At 41.6% G+C, this 19885-nt stretch overlaps 1 protein-coding gene across 4 annotated transcripts in view; it reads right to left on the reverse strand.

Moving 5' to 3' along the window:
* magi3a (membrane associated guanylate kinase, WW and PDZ domain containing 3a) overlaps nt 1–19885 on the reverse strand; it is a 132111-nt gene that overhangs the window by 23712 nt on the left and 88514 nt on the right. For 2 of the 4 annotated variants that reach the window (XM_043716341.2, XM_043716340.2), the window contains exons 5-12: nt 19358–19493; nt 18615–18694; nt 16748–16840; nt 8753–8810; nt 7368–7480; nt 4499–4681; nt 3253–3858; nt 2352–2383 (exon numbers count right to left, since the gene is read on the reverse strand). In XM_043716341.2, coding sequence (XP_043572276.2) covers nt 2352–2383; nt 3253–3858; nt 4499–4681; nt 7368–7480; nt 8753–8810; nt 16748–16840; nt 18615–18694; nt 19358–19493 — 1301 coding nt within the window. The remainder of the gene's footprint in view (nt 1–2351; nt 2384–3252; nt 3859–4498; nt 4682–7367; nt 7481–8752; nt 8811–16747; nt 16841–18614; nt 18695–19357; nt 19494–19885) is intronic. The other 2 variants (XM_043716342.2, XM_087973429.1) reach the window with 2 other exon arrangements.

Genomic DNA, 19885 nt, shown 5'->3' on the forward strand with positions numbered 1-19885 from the left:
TGCTAAAAAGATGAGTCTTAAGGTTTTGCACCTGAATGCTGAGAACATTTGAAATAAAGTGGATGAATTAATCTTGCAAGTAGGTGTAAAGTGGTATGATTTAGTTGGGGTAACAGATGGAGACATGGCTGCACGGTGACTAGCGACGGGAACTGAACATCTGGGAGTATTCAGTACTTAGGAAGGACAAAGTGGAAAACGCAGTGGAGTTACATTACTTGTTAAAGAGGATATAAACAAAATATTGAGGAAAGATATTAGCTCTAACAATGCAGAATATGTGCAGGTAGAACTGATAAATACCAAGGGTCAAAAAGCATTAGTAGGAGTGATATATAAATCATTAAACTGTAGTGGTGATGCTGGGAATGGCATTAAAGTAGAAATTAGAAATGCATGCAGTAAAGAATATTGTGATTATGGATGATGTTAATCTGAATATAGATTGGGTGAATCAAATGGGTGTCACAACAGTGTAGGGAGGAATTCCTGGAGTGTATATGGGATGGTTTTCTGGACTAATATGAGGAGGAACCAATTAGAGATCAGGCCAGGTAGGCTGGGTATTATGCAGTGAGAAACAAATAAACCGTAATGTAATTGTGAGACAGCCCTTGGTGATATGCAACCATAATATGATAGAAATCGTCATCAAGGTGAAGAGTGAGATCATAGATTCTGAGACTATGGCCAGGAGTCTTAATAAAGCAAACTATGAGATTATGAGGTGTGAGTTAGTCGTGATGGATTGGGAAATGTTACTGAAATGAATGACAATGGATACACCACGGCAAACATTCCAAGAGCAACTGGGTGAAGAACAAAAACTGTTTATTCCTGTGTAATGAAATAGTACAAGATGGCCAAGCCATGGCTTACAAGAGAAGTTATAGATCATACTAGATGCAAAAAAAAGGCATACAAATTGTCAAGACAAAACACCTGAGAATAGGGAACAGTTTAAAAGTCAGCTGAGGAGGAGGAGAAGAGATTGATTCAGAAAGGGAAAATCAAGTATCAGAGTAAGCTTGCAGGGAATACAAGAACTGACTATACAAGTTTCTATACGTCTGTAAAGAGAAAAAAGTTTGGTGAAAACTAATGCATGCCTTTTACAGTCATAAATGGGGATATTTATAATGGAGAAGAAAGAAATGGTTGATAAACTAAATTCATATTCCACTTTTGTCTTCACAAAAGACACAGATAGCGTACCAGAAATGATCAGGAACACAGGGTTTAGTGAGAGGAAGTAACTTAAGCAAATCTGTATGAGTAGAGTAATAGTGCTGGAGAAACTGATGGGATTAAAGGGCCTGACCAGAGTCCTTAAGGAAGTTGCCTTAAAAATAGTGGATGAATTGGTGGTTATCTTTCAAGATTCTTTAAATACTGCAACATTACTACAGATTGAAGGAGAGCTAATTTAACTGCCACATTCCAAATTCACACAATAGCTTTTCCACCCTCACCCTGATTATATGGCAGCGACCTGCACCCATATTTTGTTACTGTCCTATTACCATCACGATTGTGCCTTTCACCAGAATCCTTTTTATAATAACTGTTGCCTTCCATGATAGCTGTGGACCTTCCTCCTTCAGTGTTTTTTTAAAGAAGTTAAGACCAACAAGTCTTCCAGTTCTGACAATAGATCATTGACCTACAACACAACTCTTGCTCCCTCCACAAATGGAGGAGTTTTCTAGAATGTTGTTGTTTTTCTCTTCATGGTTCCAGAAACCAAAGTCCTTCACTTTCACATAAATGTAAGTTTTTAGTTTATTGCCAGCCAAAAACATTCGAATTATCATCTTGAGAATCTGGTTTGAAATCTAGCCAAAAATACAATGAAATCATGTACAGTATTGCACATGCCAAAGACAGACACAATCTAACTCATTCAGAAAGATAAACTAACTCGACTGTTAATGAAATAATTCCATGGTTACTGCCTCCACCTAGCTACCCAAGTTCAGTCTATACACTGGCCACACCTCCTTAGCAAAAAACTGCCCAAGGTTAACCCTAAATTTGCTCTTTCTTCATGTCACATTACGGATCCTAGTCTGATTCTCAGTTTGTATTTTGTACTTAATCTTGAACCTGGAAGCATCGACACACAATCTTCTGATCCGAGGCAAGAACTGTGGCCAGCACTTCACTTGATTACATACACACAACTCAGCTACCATTTTTAATTTGCTTTTTAGAATGGCTTTGGTTAGTTGCGAAATCCTATGCATGCAGAGACTGTTAACTACACAAATAACACTCCAGTTAAATCCAACTGGAAGGAACACGTCCAAACACTAAGGCCCACTGTTAGCAAAACAAATTCTGAAACTTACGGTTTTTATAGTTTTAGCAGGTGAAGGAGGACCTGTTAAAAAAGAAAATTCATTACAATACATGAAACAAAGGTCACTAGGAAAATACCTTCTGAAGCCACAATCTGCTCCACAAATTGAATCCAGGACTATACAGTACAGCTTTCATCAACACTATTGTGGGTGCTTCACAATAAGGATTAATGTATAGTTTAGCATTAGAAAAGCAACATTGGATTCTAGAACCCTAACCACATTTTAACTCAACTCCACTCTTCCGACACAGTCAACAGAATTTCTCTCAATGGTCTCTGAGGCTTTTCCACTTTTGGACACAAGTGCTGGTTGAAGATGCCAAATTCACAATATAATGGTGAAGGGAAAGTGCTGGGCTGCAATCAGAGGCCAGAGAAATTGTATAGAATTTCTAGTACAGAACCTCCCCCAGTCACACACTGGGAGTGTTAATGCAAACTCCCACCCTTAAATCACCCAGATTTGTTCTATTATCACGTGTCTATCATGCATTCATATAAGCCACCTGAAGTATTCCCTGTACTTTCACTATCTCAACAAGAGGTTTTTTTTTGAATGCCCTAGTGGATTGATTACATATACTGATGGTCAATAGTCTTGGTCTTGTCTCAAGTGGAAACATCAATCCTATATGCAGGCAATCAAATTCTTTTGCAATCTTAAACCCATGCATTAAGTGACCCCTCAGTTCGCCTTTAGGCAGAAAGGAGTCCCAGCTTGTTCAGTCTTTTCTGATAGTTATAACCCCTCTCCTTTCGATTCTGTTGTCAGCATTTTACTGCATTCTCTCTAATGCGCCCTTCTTTATTCTGCAACATCAAGACAAGTGCAATGAAACAGCGTGAGCTAAAGGCAATTAAAAGATAATAACTACATGAGGACAAACCTCCTCTCTGTACCAGTAACGATATTTCACTCCCCACAGGACAATCCTTCAGTATCTCCACCACCTGGGCGTGGCTCAGCTGTTGCATGCTCTGGTGGTTGATCTCCTTGATAACGTCACCTTTCTGTAGTCCTTTGCACCATTGACTGTCCAGGATCATCTTCACCTTCTGTCCAGCTGGACAGTCTGCTATAGCAAAGCCAAAGCCCTTTGGCCCCTTCAGCAGAGGGACAGTCAGCACCTCTGGCTGCGAACCAGCTGACGAAGTCATTGAAGAGCGGTCTTCAGTCAGGCCCAAGTACGGTCCATTTAAACGCTCGACGCCACCAGCAGAAACCTCATTCCCATTCTGCTCAGCAGGCCCTGGAGTTGTCTGCAGGCTCTGTCCAGTCGAGGCTTGCTTCCCCACTACAGGCAATCCATCCAGAATGGGAGTGGCAGTCACAACATCGACAGCTGGCACCTGGGGCTCCGTGGGAAGGGGGTAACCACGGCACAGGATCAGCTTCACTGTCTGGTTGATGGGAACGGACTGGAAAAGCTGCACTACATCAGCATGAGTCTGCCCAAGGACGCAGGTGCTGTTCACATATACTATTACATCACCTGTAGATAAGATTGCACAGCATACACGTTAACCATTTGAGGCCATGATCAGAGCCAGGCTCATTCAAATTTAACCTCACTATGGACGCGTACAATGCCAAGCTTTACCTGTTCAAAAATAACTATCAAACTGATTTAATAAACTCATGGAAACCAGCTAAGAAATATGCCTGACCCTGGCACACACCCACCCACTCACTGGCATCAGTCTTCCAAGCTTTGTCCTATTGTTCTACCCCACTCAGAAGCTCCAGTCCCAGCACCTTGGCGTTGTTCTCCAAACACCCTTTTCTTGATTTATTATTCTCTATAAATAAAAACAAAATACTGCAGAATTTGGGAACTGGAAACAAACACAAGATGCTGAAACTCAGCAGATCTGGTAACATCTGCGCAAACAGGAACAGACTTAACATTGAGTCCAATGTGACCCTTCAGCTGGACTCAAAAATGTTAACTGTCTCTGTCTCTCTCTCTCTGTGGATGTGTCAGACATGTTGGTTATTCTCCAGTGCCATTCATCCTGAACCAACCCCCTCCCCAATATGCTGTGTACAGGGAGATGGTGGGGAATGGAAGGTTCTGTGAATGTTAAATCTCCAAGTGCCCAACAGCCTTAAAGAGGAAACAAGTCACTTGCCTGCCAGCATGTTGCCATCCTGAGCTGCAGGGCCATCCGGAATCACATTCTTCACCTGCAGAAACTCATCTGGGCTGTCCCCTCCAATTATTGTGAAACCAAATCCCATGGTGCTCTTCTGCAGAGTGGTCCTAATGAGCATCCCTTGAAGATGGGAGGGGTCCCGAGTAAACATTGGCCTCTCTGCAACGGAAGGAGTGGAGGGGAGGGGAACGGGGAGAGGGAGAAGAAAGAGACAGATTTGAAATATGGTGACTTGACCAATTACTCAAATCCAAAATCATCTGTCAAAGTGTCCAAGATGTTCAAAGATCACAAAGTTGTTAATTTGGTTTGTATTTCTTGGCTGTGTGATCAAAAGAAGGTTAGTAAAATCTTTAAGTGATTGGACAGGATAGAGGGAGAGAGAGAGAAAAAAACTATTTCTCATTATTTTGGCTTCTGGGAAGAGTTACATAACGTTAAAATTAGAGGCAAACTGTTCAAGTGTGAAACCAGGAATCACTTCTTCACAAGACAGTGAGAATTTGGAACACTCTACCAAAACTCTGTAGACATCAGGAATTAATTAGAGATGGATAGATTGGTTGGGTAAGGGTAAAGGATACAGCCAAGATACAGGTCACATTCTAATTGATTGAAGAGGTTAGAGAAGAGCCGAGTTGAAAAATGTGATGCTGGAAAAACACAGCAGGCCAGGCAGCATCCGAGGAGCAGGAGAATCGACGTTTTGGGCATAAGCCCTTCTTCAGGAGGGCTTATGCCTGAAACATCGATTCTCCTGCTCCTCAGATGCTGCCTGGCCTGCTGTGTTTTTCCAGCATCACATTTTTCAACTCTGGTCTCCAGCATCTGCAGTCCTCACTTTCTCCTAGAGAAAAGCTGAACAGATTACTCCTGAGCTAAACTTCAAATGTTAATCTGTACTCAATCTTACCCAGAACAGCAACAGCAACAGCAGAGTGTGGGGAAAAAGGAAGGAGAGTTAAGTGCGAACGCAGATCAGGGAGGCAGCTTTCTGGATTCACAGGTAAGTGGTTAACATAAAGCAAATATTTAGCAGTATTCCGATTTGTTCTGCCTGAAACACAGGAGATAGCACAAGGCCCCTACTGTTTACAAAACCATAACGGACCTGATATCTCACATAACAACCTGCCTGACTGCAGTTTCGGTTTGTGAAGGAAGGGCTTTTTGAATTGTAAAGAAAAGGCAAGGGTACACATAATGCACAGAAACCGGGAGTGAGGAGTCACTACTCATGTTTGCCGTTAGCAAAAACTGAAAAACAGGCATTTATAAAGTGAAATGTAAAGGCAGAAAGAAACAGGAGATTACACTACATTATTCATTGAAACAAGTTTTGGAAAAGCAGGACAGAAATGGGAAAGAGATTAGCTGGATGAGTATAGGTCCCTTTGCAGATTTCCAGTTCGGAGGAAACCAAACTTATCAGCATTGCATCAGCACTAAAGTTGATGTTTAACTTTTGTTTATTGCAGGTGTTGTAGCTGTAAACATTAAATAATGCGTCCGCTCTGAAGAGTTCCCGTTCTAAATGCAGTCGTGAATTGGTTTTGGTACTGGAATAAGGCAATCCAGAGGTGAGCAGTTCAAATCCCACTAGTGAAAAATCTTATGAATAAATAAGTGACCATTAAACTAGCTGAAGGATAAATATTGGCCAGATACCAGCAAACATTCTGAACTTTCTGAAGTTGAGTACCTTGATTAACAAAAAGAAACTTTGATCATTTACTTTACTATCCCTTGTGGGAGCTTGATTGCAAATTAAAACAACATACACATTGCAAAAACTGTGTTTCTTGATATATATTAGGTCATAGGATATGGACCTCACTGACTAGGCCAGAGTTATTTGCCCATTACCAATGGCCTGAGAAGGTGGTGAGCCATCTTTCTCATTACCCGTGGTGTAAGGATACCACAATGCTTTTAGGGTGGGACGTCCAGGAATTTGACCCAGTGACAGCGAAGGATTGGGTACTACCAATCAGGTCAGGATGCCGTCAGATTTGGAGGGTAACTTGAAGGTGCTGTTCATGTACATCTGCTCCCTTTGTCTTTGTGTTGTACCTGTTGCGGATTTGGAGGGTGCTATCGGAGGAGCCTGGCTGAGTTGCTGTAGTGCATCGTGCAGATAATGTACACTTCTTCCACTGTGGACTGGTAGTTAATGGAGAGAACGTTGCAGGTGGTGGATGGGGTACTGGTCAATACAGCAGCCTTTTCCTGGATGGGGTTGAGCTTCTCAAGTGTTGAGAAAGCCACACTTATCCAAGCAGAGAGTATATTAACATATTCATGACCAACTCTCCCTCTATTTCCCCTCGCCATGGACTTCAGAGGCAGCAGCTTCCAGAAGTGCAAGTGATGTGTCAGCACACCATTCGGCATCCATGGAGCTTGTCAACGGCTGTGCAGCAAAATGCTGCTCCTGACTTGCGCCTTGTAGATAATGCAAGTCTGAGAAGACAGGTGGTGAGTTACTCACCACACAATTCCCAGCCTCTGACTTGCACTGGTAACCACAGCATTTAGATAAGTGATCAGTTTCTGGTCAGTGGGAACCCACAGGATGTTGACAGTGGAGTATTCAGAGATATTGCCACTGAATGTCAAGTAGTGACAGTTATGCTCTCCCTTGTTGGAGATGATCATTGCTTGGCATTTGTATGGCATGTATTTTATTTGCTACTTATCAGCCCAAGCCTGGGGATTGACCATATTAAATAAGCGATTACACTTCAAAGGTACTTCATTAACTATCCTATATTTTAGACGTGCTTCAGGTAATGAAACACCAAAGAAACGCAAGTTCTCCATTTGTGAATGCGAGTTGCAGTACCTGGCCGCTGGTCCCCATGCACTCCTCGCTGACTGTCCCGCTGAAGAACTAACTGCTTCTTCCGCTTTGCTTCAACAACAGGATTCTCGAACTGTGTCCTCTGGTTTATGTGGCTAAAGAGAAACGATAGAGAGAGAATGTGGAGGAGGGGGATCAGTGGAAGGAAAGGGAGAGACGCAGACAGACAGAAAGGGAGCAGAGAAGGAGGGAGCGGGGACACGGGCAGGGAAGAGGGGGTCGGGGGGGGGGGGGAGAGAGCAGGAGCAGAGTGATAAAGAAAAAGAATTAATTTTACTTGAGCAACATCATTCACGTTCACTCATTTCTCCCTCACTCTCCCATCCAACTGCTGGAATCCCGTCCAAGTTATTGCCTCAGCTACCTGGGTGGCTTGTACTGGGATTAAAAGGTTCAAGGTTAATTTGCAACCAACCAGTATCGTACTCCAGGTTTATCTATCTACTCCCAAATAGACTAAGAAAACAGAAGGCACTTGGTTAGTTGGGCAAGGTACCAAACGGTGGTGGCTCAAGGTGCTTACTTCAGAGTTCAAGTAAGGGGTACAGGAAAGGTTATGGAATCGACACAATAGAAGAACAGTGTTAAGGAGTGGAAAAGGAAAGAGGAAAGATGGATTTTTCTGAGGCATGAGCCATTTCTGTCTGTCACTTGGGAACTGGCTGATACTGGAGAAAGCAGATGCTGGAGATCAGAGTCAAAAAGTGTGACACTGGAAAAGCACAGCCAGTCAGGCAGCATTCGAGGAGCAGAAGAGTTGAAGTTTAGAGCGTAAGCTCTTCATCAGGAATGTTGTGGCAGAAATGGCAGAGGATGATATGTTGTATCTGGAGATTGGTGGGGTGAAAAGTGAGGTCCGGGGGGGGGGGTTCTGTCTTTGTTGTGATTGGAGGGGTGGGGCACAAGGGCAGATGCATGGGAAGTAGGTAAGATATGCTGGAGGGTGGCAGAAATGGCGGAGGATGATGCGCTGTAACCAGACGTTGGCGGGGTGGAAGATGAGGACCAGGAAGGTTCCTGATGAACAGCTTATGCTTGAAATGTTAACTCTCCTGCGCCTCGGATGCTGCCTGACTAGCTGTGCTTTTCCAGCACCACACGAACAGACCGATAACAGTCAATGAAACACAAAGGGTCTAACATTCTAGAGCTATCTAAAAATTTGAGGGTTTGAAGAGAATTACTGACTGGAGAAGTCCAGCAGCAAGTTATTGACCAACTTGGGTAAATAGCACATTCACTTCTAGTGATGTTACCAGCAGCACAACAGCAGAGGAGACCACCAGCAGAACATTTGATGCTGAAAACATTGGGATAAACCCTGCTGTAAAGAGATCTCATTTTACCTTTACTCTCCAGGAACTTACTCAATGTAGTAGAAACCATAAACTGGATCGCTGATCTTTTCCCAGCCATATGGAAGCTCTACAAGTTTAAAAATTAAAAACATTCTGATCAATACCACAACAATAACTCAGCATTAACTACCAGACAATTGTAAAATGTTTACAGCAACACAGCAAGGACACATCAAGTCCCCTGCTACAAATGGAAACATTCCCTCACCCTCTTACACTCCTGGTCCTCAAGAAGGTAGCATTAGATCAAAGAGCAAGACGACAAGAGGAGCAGAGGTCATCCTGGACTAATCCAGTGCAATCACCGAGGTCACAAGCATGAGGAGCAGAAGCAGCTACCAAAGGATGCTGTCTAAACCTCAGAGCATTTATTTGAAGTTCCAAATAAGAGATTTGCAAAAATTATAGCTTATGACGTTGGAGAAAAGCTTTTAACATGAACTAAAATTTGTTTTGAAGGTCACAGACAAGAGATTAAAAATGGAAAACTGCAGAGATGCAGAGATGGGTTGGTATTGTTGCCCTTAGACAGAGTTAGCTGAAGAGAGATTTGATTGAGGTGTACAAGATTGGACAAAGTGAATGGAAAGGACATTTTTCCCTTAGTAGGCCTGTCAATGACTGGTTGAAGAATTAGAGGGGAGACAAACAAAGTTGCTTTCTCACCCAGAGGGTGATACGGATTCAGAATACACTGCCTGAAAGGCTGTTCAAGGCACAAACCCTTAACTCATTTAAAAATGTGCTTGGGGATACACCGCAACTCCTGAAACTTCCAAGGAGACAGACCAAACGTTGGAAAATGGAATTAAGTTGGGTGTTTTAGTTAGCTCAGATGTGATGGGCAGAGTGGCCTCCTTGTGCGCTGTCAGTTTTTCTAAATATCTGAAGAGGGGGAATGAGGAGGGTGTTTGGTAGGGATGGAGGGTACATGACTGAGCACATGAATTTCTCCTTATATGGGCCAGGACAAATGCAATGATCAAATGTCCTCCTTCTACGCTATAACAATTCAATGATTCTGTTAGGTCTAAAGCAAAAATAATCTAATGGCCAAAAAGCAAGCTATGTCATTAGAGAGCTCAGTAAGTTGTGTGGATAGGAAAGGAATTTGAATACACTGTATATGCAAAATTAAGAAAGGTGAAGGACAATGTGGGGCCGGCTACTTTAGATTCAAAAGGGACAAACCAATTTTTCTTAATGCTGAGAGGTTAGGAGTTGTTGAGGAGCAAAGGAATTTTAACATCCACGTGCACAAGTTACTGTAAACCTATTGTGTGGCTTGGAAAACACCCTAGTGCTCAAAATGCTTTAACTCACTGGGGTTGGAACACAACTGAGGAAATGTTTCAATTGTCCAGCTTTGGTCAGACTCCATCTGAAGCACTCTGTTCAGTTTGGATACCACAAATAAAATGATACGTGAGCCTTTGGAGAGGGTGCAGCAGGACAGCAAGCTAAATTAAGATGACAGATTTCATAAACTTGACCCGTAGACCCTTCAATTCAATAGGTTTGAAATAATCTGATCAAGATTTCCAAAACATTGCAGGGAAACTGAAAAACCAATATTACCAACATCCACAGTCCTTTGGTTTTTTTAAAGCAATATACTGCTCTGGGGGAAGCCATATTAAGGGGACACATCTTTAAAAGCTGAACCAGACTAATCAAGAATCAAAAAGGTAAAAACAAGGACTGCAGATGCTGGAAACCAGATTCTAGATTAGAATTAGATTCCAGATTTCCATTGTCCTTTTTGATTCTTGGTTAGAATGGTGCTGGAAAAGCACAGCAGGTCAGGCAGCATCCAAGGAGCAGAAAAATTGACGTTTCGGGCAAAAGCCCTTCATCAGGAATACTTAGCTCTCCATCCTGTAGGCACTCTGCCTCTATTCCTGATGAAGGGCTTTTGCCCGAAATGTCAATTTTCCTGCTCCTTGGATGCTGCCTGAACTGCTGTGCTTTTCCAGCACCATTCTAACCAAGAATCAAAAAGGACAATGGAAATCTGGAACTTGTTTCTCAAAAACAGTTGAGCCTGGTAGTCAACGAAGGTACTTTGGAACAAGGTCATTAGATTTTCTTTGAAGATCTCAAAAGACGTGGAACAAGAAGTCAGAAAAGTCGAGTCAAGCTACAAATGTACCATATTCTATTTGAGTGGAAGAGTAGGTCAGAGTGTCTGAATGCCCTATTCCAAAATCCGATGATTCAGGATAATTGGACCAAAGTACATGTATGTATTCGGTGCCCAATTTGAATTTCTACATTCTGTGAATGCATATTTTCATTATAAACTTCAATGTCCTTATTTAGAAAATATCTTGAGATGTTTCAGTACAGTTTTGGTGAAATTACATTCTCTGCCAGTGAAAGGCGATGATAAAATAACAAGTTGATAAGGTAGCTCCCAGTATAATATGTGGTCTTTGTAATTTAAATGATTACAATTAACCAAAGAATCAAAAGTAACACAAGGGAAAAACTTCATGCAGCAATCATTACAGTCTGGAATGCATTTCCTGAAAGCACGCAGAGGAGACAGGTTCAGTTGTGGCTTTCTAATGGAAATTGTTTGAGCACCAGGACAGGGGAATGTTGCAGGCTATAGGGAAAAGGCAAAGGAGAGGAACTAGCTTAACTTGCTCTTGCAAATATCTAGTGTGTATTCAAGGGGCTGAACGGCCTCCTTTTGTACTGTTACCCACACAGATTCTACAAGAGGAAAAATTGCTGCAAATAGCATCCACAGTTGAAAGATTTTTTTTAAACATATGAAAATGTAAGCATACATCTGTTATGCCTAAGATGTTACACAATGATGCTTCCAAATCAGCACAGAAATGATAAAATAAGCACCTCGATACTTTGCTCCTAGCTCGAGTAACTGGAGGTCGAATTCAAATCCAATCATAGCAATCTTTGAAACTAGATTCAACAACGTGATAATTCAACAACAGATAAAACAGGCTAGAAAGCTGTATAAAATCTAAATGGTTCACTACTGTTTGTTAAGAAAAGAGAATCTACTGATTTTATTCTGTCAAGTTACATTTGAAGTCAACCTCACAATAAACAGCCGTTATTGCCCTCAGGATATGAAGTAAACACAGTTTTACCACAATCTCCTATTTCCCAAGAACAAATTCTAAAATACTCTTCCGGACTTGAGCATCTGCCAAGATCAATCAGCTTGCAAAAAAAATCGAGCAAATCACAACACACACCTTGTGGCCTTAGAGACACTGAATTACACACAGCCAACACATTGTGCTGTACTGGTAAGGAAGATTGACCTTGACTAACAGTGAGCAGAATCATGGGAACTTCAGCACTTCTGATAAACAGAGACAAGTTGACAAGGTACCACACACCTTAGATAATTATTTTCCTAGTTGTTGAATTGGAGGGCTCTCATCCAGAAAGAAAAAAATGTAGGTCCAAGCACAGCCTGCCAACACCTCAGGATCAGATAGATACTCCTTGTTTTTTTTTTAAAAATCAGGTCTATGCAAACCACTATGAATTCCAGTGGCTATTAATCTGATTAAAAATCTTCAACGTGGAACAAAGCTTTTGTAAATGCCACATTTAACATATACCAAGTGTCTGTTTGATTTGGTGATCACACACTAATTTGGATTCACACCCCACTCTGATATGCGACAAAATTCCAGTGCACTTCTGATGGATCGTTGCACTGTGTAAGATATCTTCCAAATAAGGTATTAAATAAAGATTCCACATCCACTGTTGGTGAATGTGCATACAACACCTTTGGTACTATTGGGAAAATTTACCCTTGGTATTGAGAAGTATTTTTAATTGTCCACCAAAAAGTTAGTAATCCTATTGTTATTTGTAGCAAATTGCTGCACACAAATTGGGTCTGACAACTAATCAGACTACTGAGCAGGAAGATGACATGAAGGACCTACATCACTGCAGGATCTTTCACTATTTATAGGGGGTGCTCAATCTGTAACAAAAGCAGCAACATTTGTCAAGCAGAACTTTCCTCTGGTAACTCAATGCCAACTGCTAGTTACAATTCAAGTTCATTGACATTCAACTAATGGATACCATGCTTCATGCTCAGATTGCTCCACAGCCAAACCCTTATGAGAGGTACCTATAAAATCTCCCTCAAAACCTCAGAATACACAAAGTTGATTCTGTTAGTTGCTGCTCTCTCATCTGAGCCCTTGACCACTACTGTACACTCCTGGACATCTTCCAATGTTTTACCCAATAAACCTAAGTTCATTTAAACTTTTGCTGCCTGTATCCTACCTTAACATGCACAAAGTCCCATTGACCCATCTTCTGTACCCACAATGGCTCCCAGTAAAATGTTCCTTTTTTAAAATCATCATCCTTCATTTCAGGTTTCTCCACAATCCTTCTCCTCTAATCTCCCCGAAATCTGAGCTGCTCCAAATCTAGCCTCTTCAGCATCCCAGTTTTAAATTCAACCCCACTGGTAAAGATGTTTTCAGCTCCATGCACCGCAAGCTCTTTATTCCCTCACAAAGACACTCTTCAAAAGCAAACTTTTTAACCAAGCTTTTGGTCATTTGCCTGAGTACATCATAGGGATTAGTGTCAATTTTTTTTCCTTATGTTCAGATGGAGTGTGTTAGACATTACACTGCATTAAGTAAGTTGCTGTCTTCCTCAGCTATGTTAAAGAATTGTGGATTCAAGATCCATCGAAGGAAATAATCCAGGCTGTCATCATCGCAGTAAAGAGAATGTGCCACAGAGAGCCCTGCCAGCATGAAGCATTTTCAGTCTTTCAAAGGAGATTTGAAACAAAGGTGAAATAAAACCCCATGGCATTAAAGAACAGCAGAGGGATCCACCCTGATGTCCTGCCAACATAAACCCTCAGCCAACACAGCCAAAACAAATTTACTTCTCACTTATCCCATATTACCCAAGAGATCTTTAAATTCATTGTCACATTTGCTTACACACTACAAAGGTCCACGAATGTACAACAGTTTGAAATGCTCCGACAACATGAAAGATCCTTTATGAATGAGAGATTGTTCCCTAAAGCATCCTTCCCTCCAAGGGAAAATATTCAGAGACCACAGGATGTAAGCAATGTGGTTGGGAAAATTGAATAAAGAACCTTTAATTTATGTGGTTGTACTATACTGACTTCAAAATTCTCTTGAATGTGCCATGTGCCACAGAAGCTGGTCACATCAGTGACATTGAGGCATTCTTCATAGAGAATTTTAATTCAGCATTTCAACTGTCTTGCTTTGATTTCATGACCTGATTTCCAGAATATCAGTGTCCATGCCAAATACAATCCTCCTGTCGGTTAATCCTCTATTGAGCAAATGCTAACTATTTGAACAGGAAGAACGTAGGGGAGCGGGTATAAGGCAGGCATTTCTAATTGAAGAGTGAGTACAGAAACAGACTCCATGAATGCACTCCAAGCTCCATAGTCTAAAGTTGCAATCATCTCTCGGTTTCATTTTTTAAAAAATCAATGCCAACGCTCTTCTGATTTGTTTCAGGCAATGTCTCCAGTTCTCCAATCCCATTTAATTTTTTGATTTATCTTATTCATATTTGAGCATTTTGCTCAATTTATCTTTATTACCCTTGGTTACATTCAGGCTTTTTCTTCAACGGGAATTTTCAAGGCCATTTCTTATTCCTTTATGGCTTGTTGAATGAATGGTGCTGTCACTTGTCCAATGCTTCTCCAGTCCTACACCGGAGTTTAACTGCTCACAGAAAAATGAGTTCAAGACACAACTGATTCCAAGTCGTGTCTATAACAGGGTGAGTCAGGAAACAATCCCACTGTTTCTGCCTCTGTTGTTTCATTTTCACTCACTTCCACTTCAGGTTGGATTGAAGTCAGCCATAACTGCTCAAGAAAACTTGAAGGCAATATACCATCCTTATGTATCCTGGCCTACATATGACTCCAGACACATCGCAATGGTGCCTGTATCGCAACGTAGTTGGCTCTAAGCAGCCCTTTGAAATAGCCTGGCAAGCCAAGTTCAAGGGCACTTAGGAACAGGCAACATACGTTGGCCACACCAGTGACATCCACATGCTATCAAAAACATGACAAAAACCTCCATCCACAGAATTACTCCTGCACACAACTCCAACCAAACTATTTCATATGATGGATGCCATTAGTTCAGCCTCATGACTTTTCAAGATACCTTGAACACACGCACACACACAGCCACCTCTCAATCCCAGGTTGGTTCAGTGCAAATCATTCCTTTCTCAAAGTGTAAAGGTCTACAGGTCTAAACATTGGCATTGCAACCAAAGAGGCAAAAGCCAAGATCCCATCTCTCTGGCATGCCAGACAAGTACTGAAGATCCCATGGCAGTAAAGAGCAGGATATGCTCCTGATGTGCCAGCCAACATTTCACTTAAAACACAACCAAAAATAAATCCATCGCTCATTCTTCTCATTGCTGTTTACTGGCATAGAGCATTTGTATTTGCTTTTATCCTGTCACTGTAAAATTAATTGTTTCAAGCACTCTAAAAGCTTTCAGTGATAAGTGCTACGTGTATGATATCTTTCATTACTTCACTATTGCCGAATATCCTGTTGCTGAGTTCAGTCCTATTTTTTAGGATGAGCGCATGCCCATAATCCCTGAAAGTATGTACAGCTCCATTATTATCTACATTACATTAGAGAGTGCACACTCACTTCCGAATCAGAACATCAGGGTTCAGGACCTCCAGTGCAAAATCTAGTCTGAATCCTTATCACAGAGCAGAGGGAATGCTGTCATTTCTGCTGCCATTTGGAAGAGATCTTAATCCAAGACCTCATTTCCTCGTTTGAGGTGATGTAAAAGATTCTGACCACCATTCACTCCTCAACCAAGAATGCAAGGAACAGGTTAACTCACCAATTGGACTATCAGTTTATGGGAAGTTGATGCGTGCAAACTGGCTGCTGCATCCCTTTTACATAAGTAAAGAGGGGACAGCAGTACTGAACTGATGGTGAAATACTTTGGAATGGTGGGGGGAGACCATTCAATCGAAGCTGTTCCATCATTCTATTTGGTAACATCTAATCAATACTTTAAATTACTCGCCTTCTCTTTATATTCCTCAATACCTTCACCCAACAAAAATCTATTGATTGCAATCTTGAAAATTCAATAGACCTAGCACGTCACAAGAACAGGAAATGCTGTATAGACTCAAGTGCTTGCAATTCCTAACACCTTTGGCTATATAGCAAAATAGTAAATACATCTTTGTACAGTTATACTGATTGAATTTATTGCTTGCGATTTGAGTTTTTACTTTTGCGTTCTTCAAATACTTCATCAAAAGATGGTGGAAGCAGTCTTTGAATATTTTTAAAGCAGAGGTAGGCAGATTGTTTGTAAGCTTAGTGGGGTTTGTAGGGACCTGGATCAAGCAGGTCAATCATGATCTTACTGAATGGCAGAGCATGTTCGAGGGGCCAGGTGACTACTTCCTGTTCCTAATACACATGCCCGTATCATTCTTCTCACCTCTAAACTCTCTCTCTCTTTAATCTGTATTTAAAGTTTCAAGCAATGGTGAATACTCCAGTGTGAATGCCAAATCAGTCAAAGAAACCAGATCCAAAAACCTGAATTTAAATTATGTCAGTACATTACCCAGTCTGCAACATACCTTGAGATGAACTGATACTGTGCAAAGCACTATATACAGGAATGCATTCTTTACTTCTTTAAAAATAGACATATATGGGTCTTTCGGATGTCCAAGGTCACAGATACAGTTGAGGAAATCTCAGGGTTCAGTGCCCCACTCTGTGCCTGTATAGCTCTACCCGCCCGAATAAACTGCTGACATCCTAAGGAGGGGTCAAGATTCCACACGGCAGCCAAGCATGATTGTGTGGACATCAACATGAGGATAGAATCCAGGACGGACTCATCCGTGAAGCCTCCAGGGTTGAACAGGCTGTCAAAACTCACCGTATAGGCTTATAGATGTAGACTGGCCAGTTGGGCGAGGTGCTGGAGGGCAACCGGTGCCCGTGGAACCTTGCCCCAGCATGGGGTCAGCGCCTTCAGGAGAGGAAGAGAGAAAACTGGTGGAAAAAGGAACAAAATAGACACGAGGGAGCAGCTTCAGGCTGTGATGTAATCTCAGGGTTCACCTGCAGGTCAGTCGCTGCTCAAACTTTACCCTCGTGATTTGCATTGCCTCAGTGAAATTTCCCTATGTAATAATTTCCCATACCCACACATCTCTCAACGTGACACCTTATGCCAAATGCACAAATACCTCACACAGCAAAGTGTACACTGAAAAAAGGTCAGAAGTTTGTGGCACCACAACCTCTGACCAAGTTATGGGGTTTTTTTTAGGTTTATTTTGGGAGTCAAGATAAAATGCACAGAAAAATAGGTGTCCAATGAGGTGCAGAATCCCCTAGTCTAGGGCTTCATTCTGCCAGTTTGGAATATTGTTAGAACCCCTCAATCAAATGACAGCCACTGATGCTCTCAGCTAATATCAGACTCTCCATGTAACATTTTGTTAATTTGAGTAGCAGTCTACACAAGAGAGCGTCTTGCAGTCTGACTGTAGATAAATTCACCAACAACCTGCATGAAGCAAAAAGGAAACTTTGAGGAGACTGAGATAATTGATGCACAGGGTATCTAGTCAGCATCTATCAAAAGGAACATGTCACCATAAACCCATGGCAAGGTTATTCTTTGCTGGCTACAGATATTGATAACTCCTAAACTCCAACTCATAAGATTTGCTCGATTCCTTTGCCCTGAAGGGAGAATGGCAGCCTCTTCCAAACTAATGTAAATATTCTTTGCTTCTCTCCACACAGCAGGGGTAATAATCCTTCAACACTTTCACTTCAGAGCAAGAAACTCATTTTGACCCACTCTTACCTGTCCAATTTGTAGTTTGTGCACAGCTTCTCTTCCTATTCCTTTATATTAACAGCATGCCCATTTAGTCCAACTGATCAATATTGGTGCTCATGCTCCACCTGAGCCTACTTGACAACAAAAGGTGTCACACAGATGATAGCAGTTACTGATCACTAGCAACGAGAAACAGCTATCAGATTTACAAAGAAACATGCAATAAATAACCTACAGAATCTTGAGGAAACCAAGAAACTAATAGGATACAGCTTTTTTATGTGATGTAATTGACCTGTCTGACCACCTTGATACATCTGGAACTTCAGGATTAAGAGAAAGGATATCATCTAAATGCCAACTTCGCCATAAAAGGCATCTTTGCCAGCCACATGTCAAAACCTATTGAGCGAATGGTAGTAAGGAAAAGGTTTGAACAGTGTGCAGCGTGATCAGTGTATTGCTGTTCCCACAAACATTGCACAGCAGTGATAACCTGTCTCATCCCTTGCTACAGATGCTGACTGGTCTGCTGTGTGTATTCAGCACTCAGTTTTAACACCAGAATTACTGAATTTCTACCCCCCCCCCCCCTGGATTTCCTGTTACATGGAGAGGTTTCTGTATAAACACATGTAAATACACAATGCAACATAGCTGGAACAAGTTAACAAAGTAGGGTACATGCGCAACATAGAAAACAGAATCACTAACAATTATTTATACAAAATCTACAGCCCAAAACAAAAACAAAGTGGTTACACCATTTTGGATGACTTGAAAAGTGAGGCTACCTTCAGAGACATGTTTTTTTTCCCCAGTACAGTACAAGAGGAGTGTGCTTCAATGTCAAATTGCACTCTCAATGGAAAAACTAAATGGAAACAGTTTTGTATCCTTGATTAAAAATACTTATGCCTGAAGAGCAAATCATGCCACATCTACTTACCCCCTTCACCACACTCCTCTGGGGGCTTTGCTTTCTTTGCAAGACGGGGATCCAGCCAAGTAGTTGTCTTAGTGTTATGACTGTGAAAGGAGAGAAAAATTACAATTCAAACAATAACAGTGATGCAAGAAACCTCTCCTTATCTATCTATAGATGCATGAGAGCGAGAGCATAGGAAAGGGAGCTGGATTACAGAAAGACTGTGTAAGGTTACTGAAACACAATGATATAGTACCAGGGGCTGAGGAGGAATCCAGAAGTAAAGAGGAGGAAGTATCTGCAAACATCTAAATGTCAGACAAGGCTGCACACCTTTAACATCTTCCCAATGCCTGCTAAGAACATGTCAGGTTATTAATCGATATCTGGCTGGACTGGGTACAAGAGGAGTAACTGAGTTTGGCAGTTTGCTGCGGACAATAAAATGGAATTGCATTCCCTACGATTACAGCCGATCACGTAGCTCAGTGTGAATTCCCTCAGAAAACTCTGCACCCATCCTATTTTGTGTAAGGTGCATTTAAAGCTCACCTCTTGGACTAAGCTTTTGGTCATCTGTGCTAATCCTCCCGAAAATAGCACCATGACAAATTTTCACTTAACACAGCTGAGAAGCAATTTGGATGTTCTTTTGTTAAATGCGCTATATGAATGTGAATTGTTGTTACTATATATTACTAAAGGTCAAAACAATCAATCTCAATTTTACAAAGACCCTGACACATTCAGTGACAGATACTCACTCGATGAAGTAAATCATCCCACTGTCAGTGTAGGCCATCTCCCAATTGTTTGGCAATGGCTCGACTAAGTCTTCCCTGGTAACCGGATCCAAGTACCTGAACTCTGTTACGCCCTCGGTGTGGCTGGGCCCTGGTCCTTCAGAATGAAAAAAAGTCCCTTGATTACACTCTTGAGACTGAAAAGTGAAAGCCACGCAAGACGGATTGCACAAGACTGAATAGTTAAATTCAACCTTGACAGATTTATGTTGGCCTGGGATAAAATATCACGCAGCTAGTGAATACAAGTGTCTGTGCTGGTTACGCTTTGTAAAATATGCAGTGAAATGCTTGGATGTATAGTTAGCTATGACAAGTACAAGAAGAAAGGCACGAGGAGCAGTCTTGTACAAGAAGCTAAATACAGCCCATGTGGAATATCACATTCAGTTCCAGCTCTCTGACTCGGTGACTGCAACTACTTCAATTAATTGCTTTTCTCACCTTGTTTGTTCGTAAAGGAAAGTGTGACAGCAAGATGAACATCAG

Source organism: Chiloscyllium plagiosum, unplaced genomic scaffold (genome assembly GCF_037043375.1).
Source record: "Chiloscyllium plagiosum isolate Xiang-an unplaced genomic scaffold, Cpla_swu_hap1 HiC_scaffold_26, whole genome shotgun sequence".
Lineage (NCBI taxonomy): Eukaryota > Metazoa > Chordata > Chondrichthyes > Orectolobiformes > Hemiscylliidae > Chiloscyllium > Chiloscyllium plagiosum.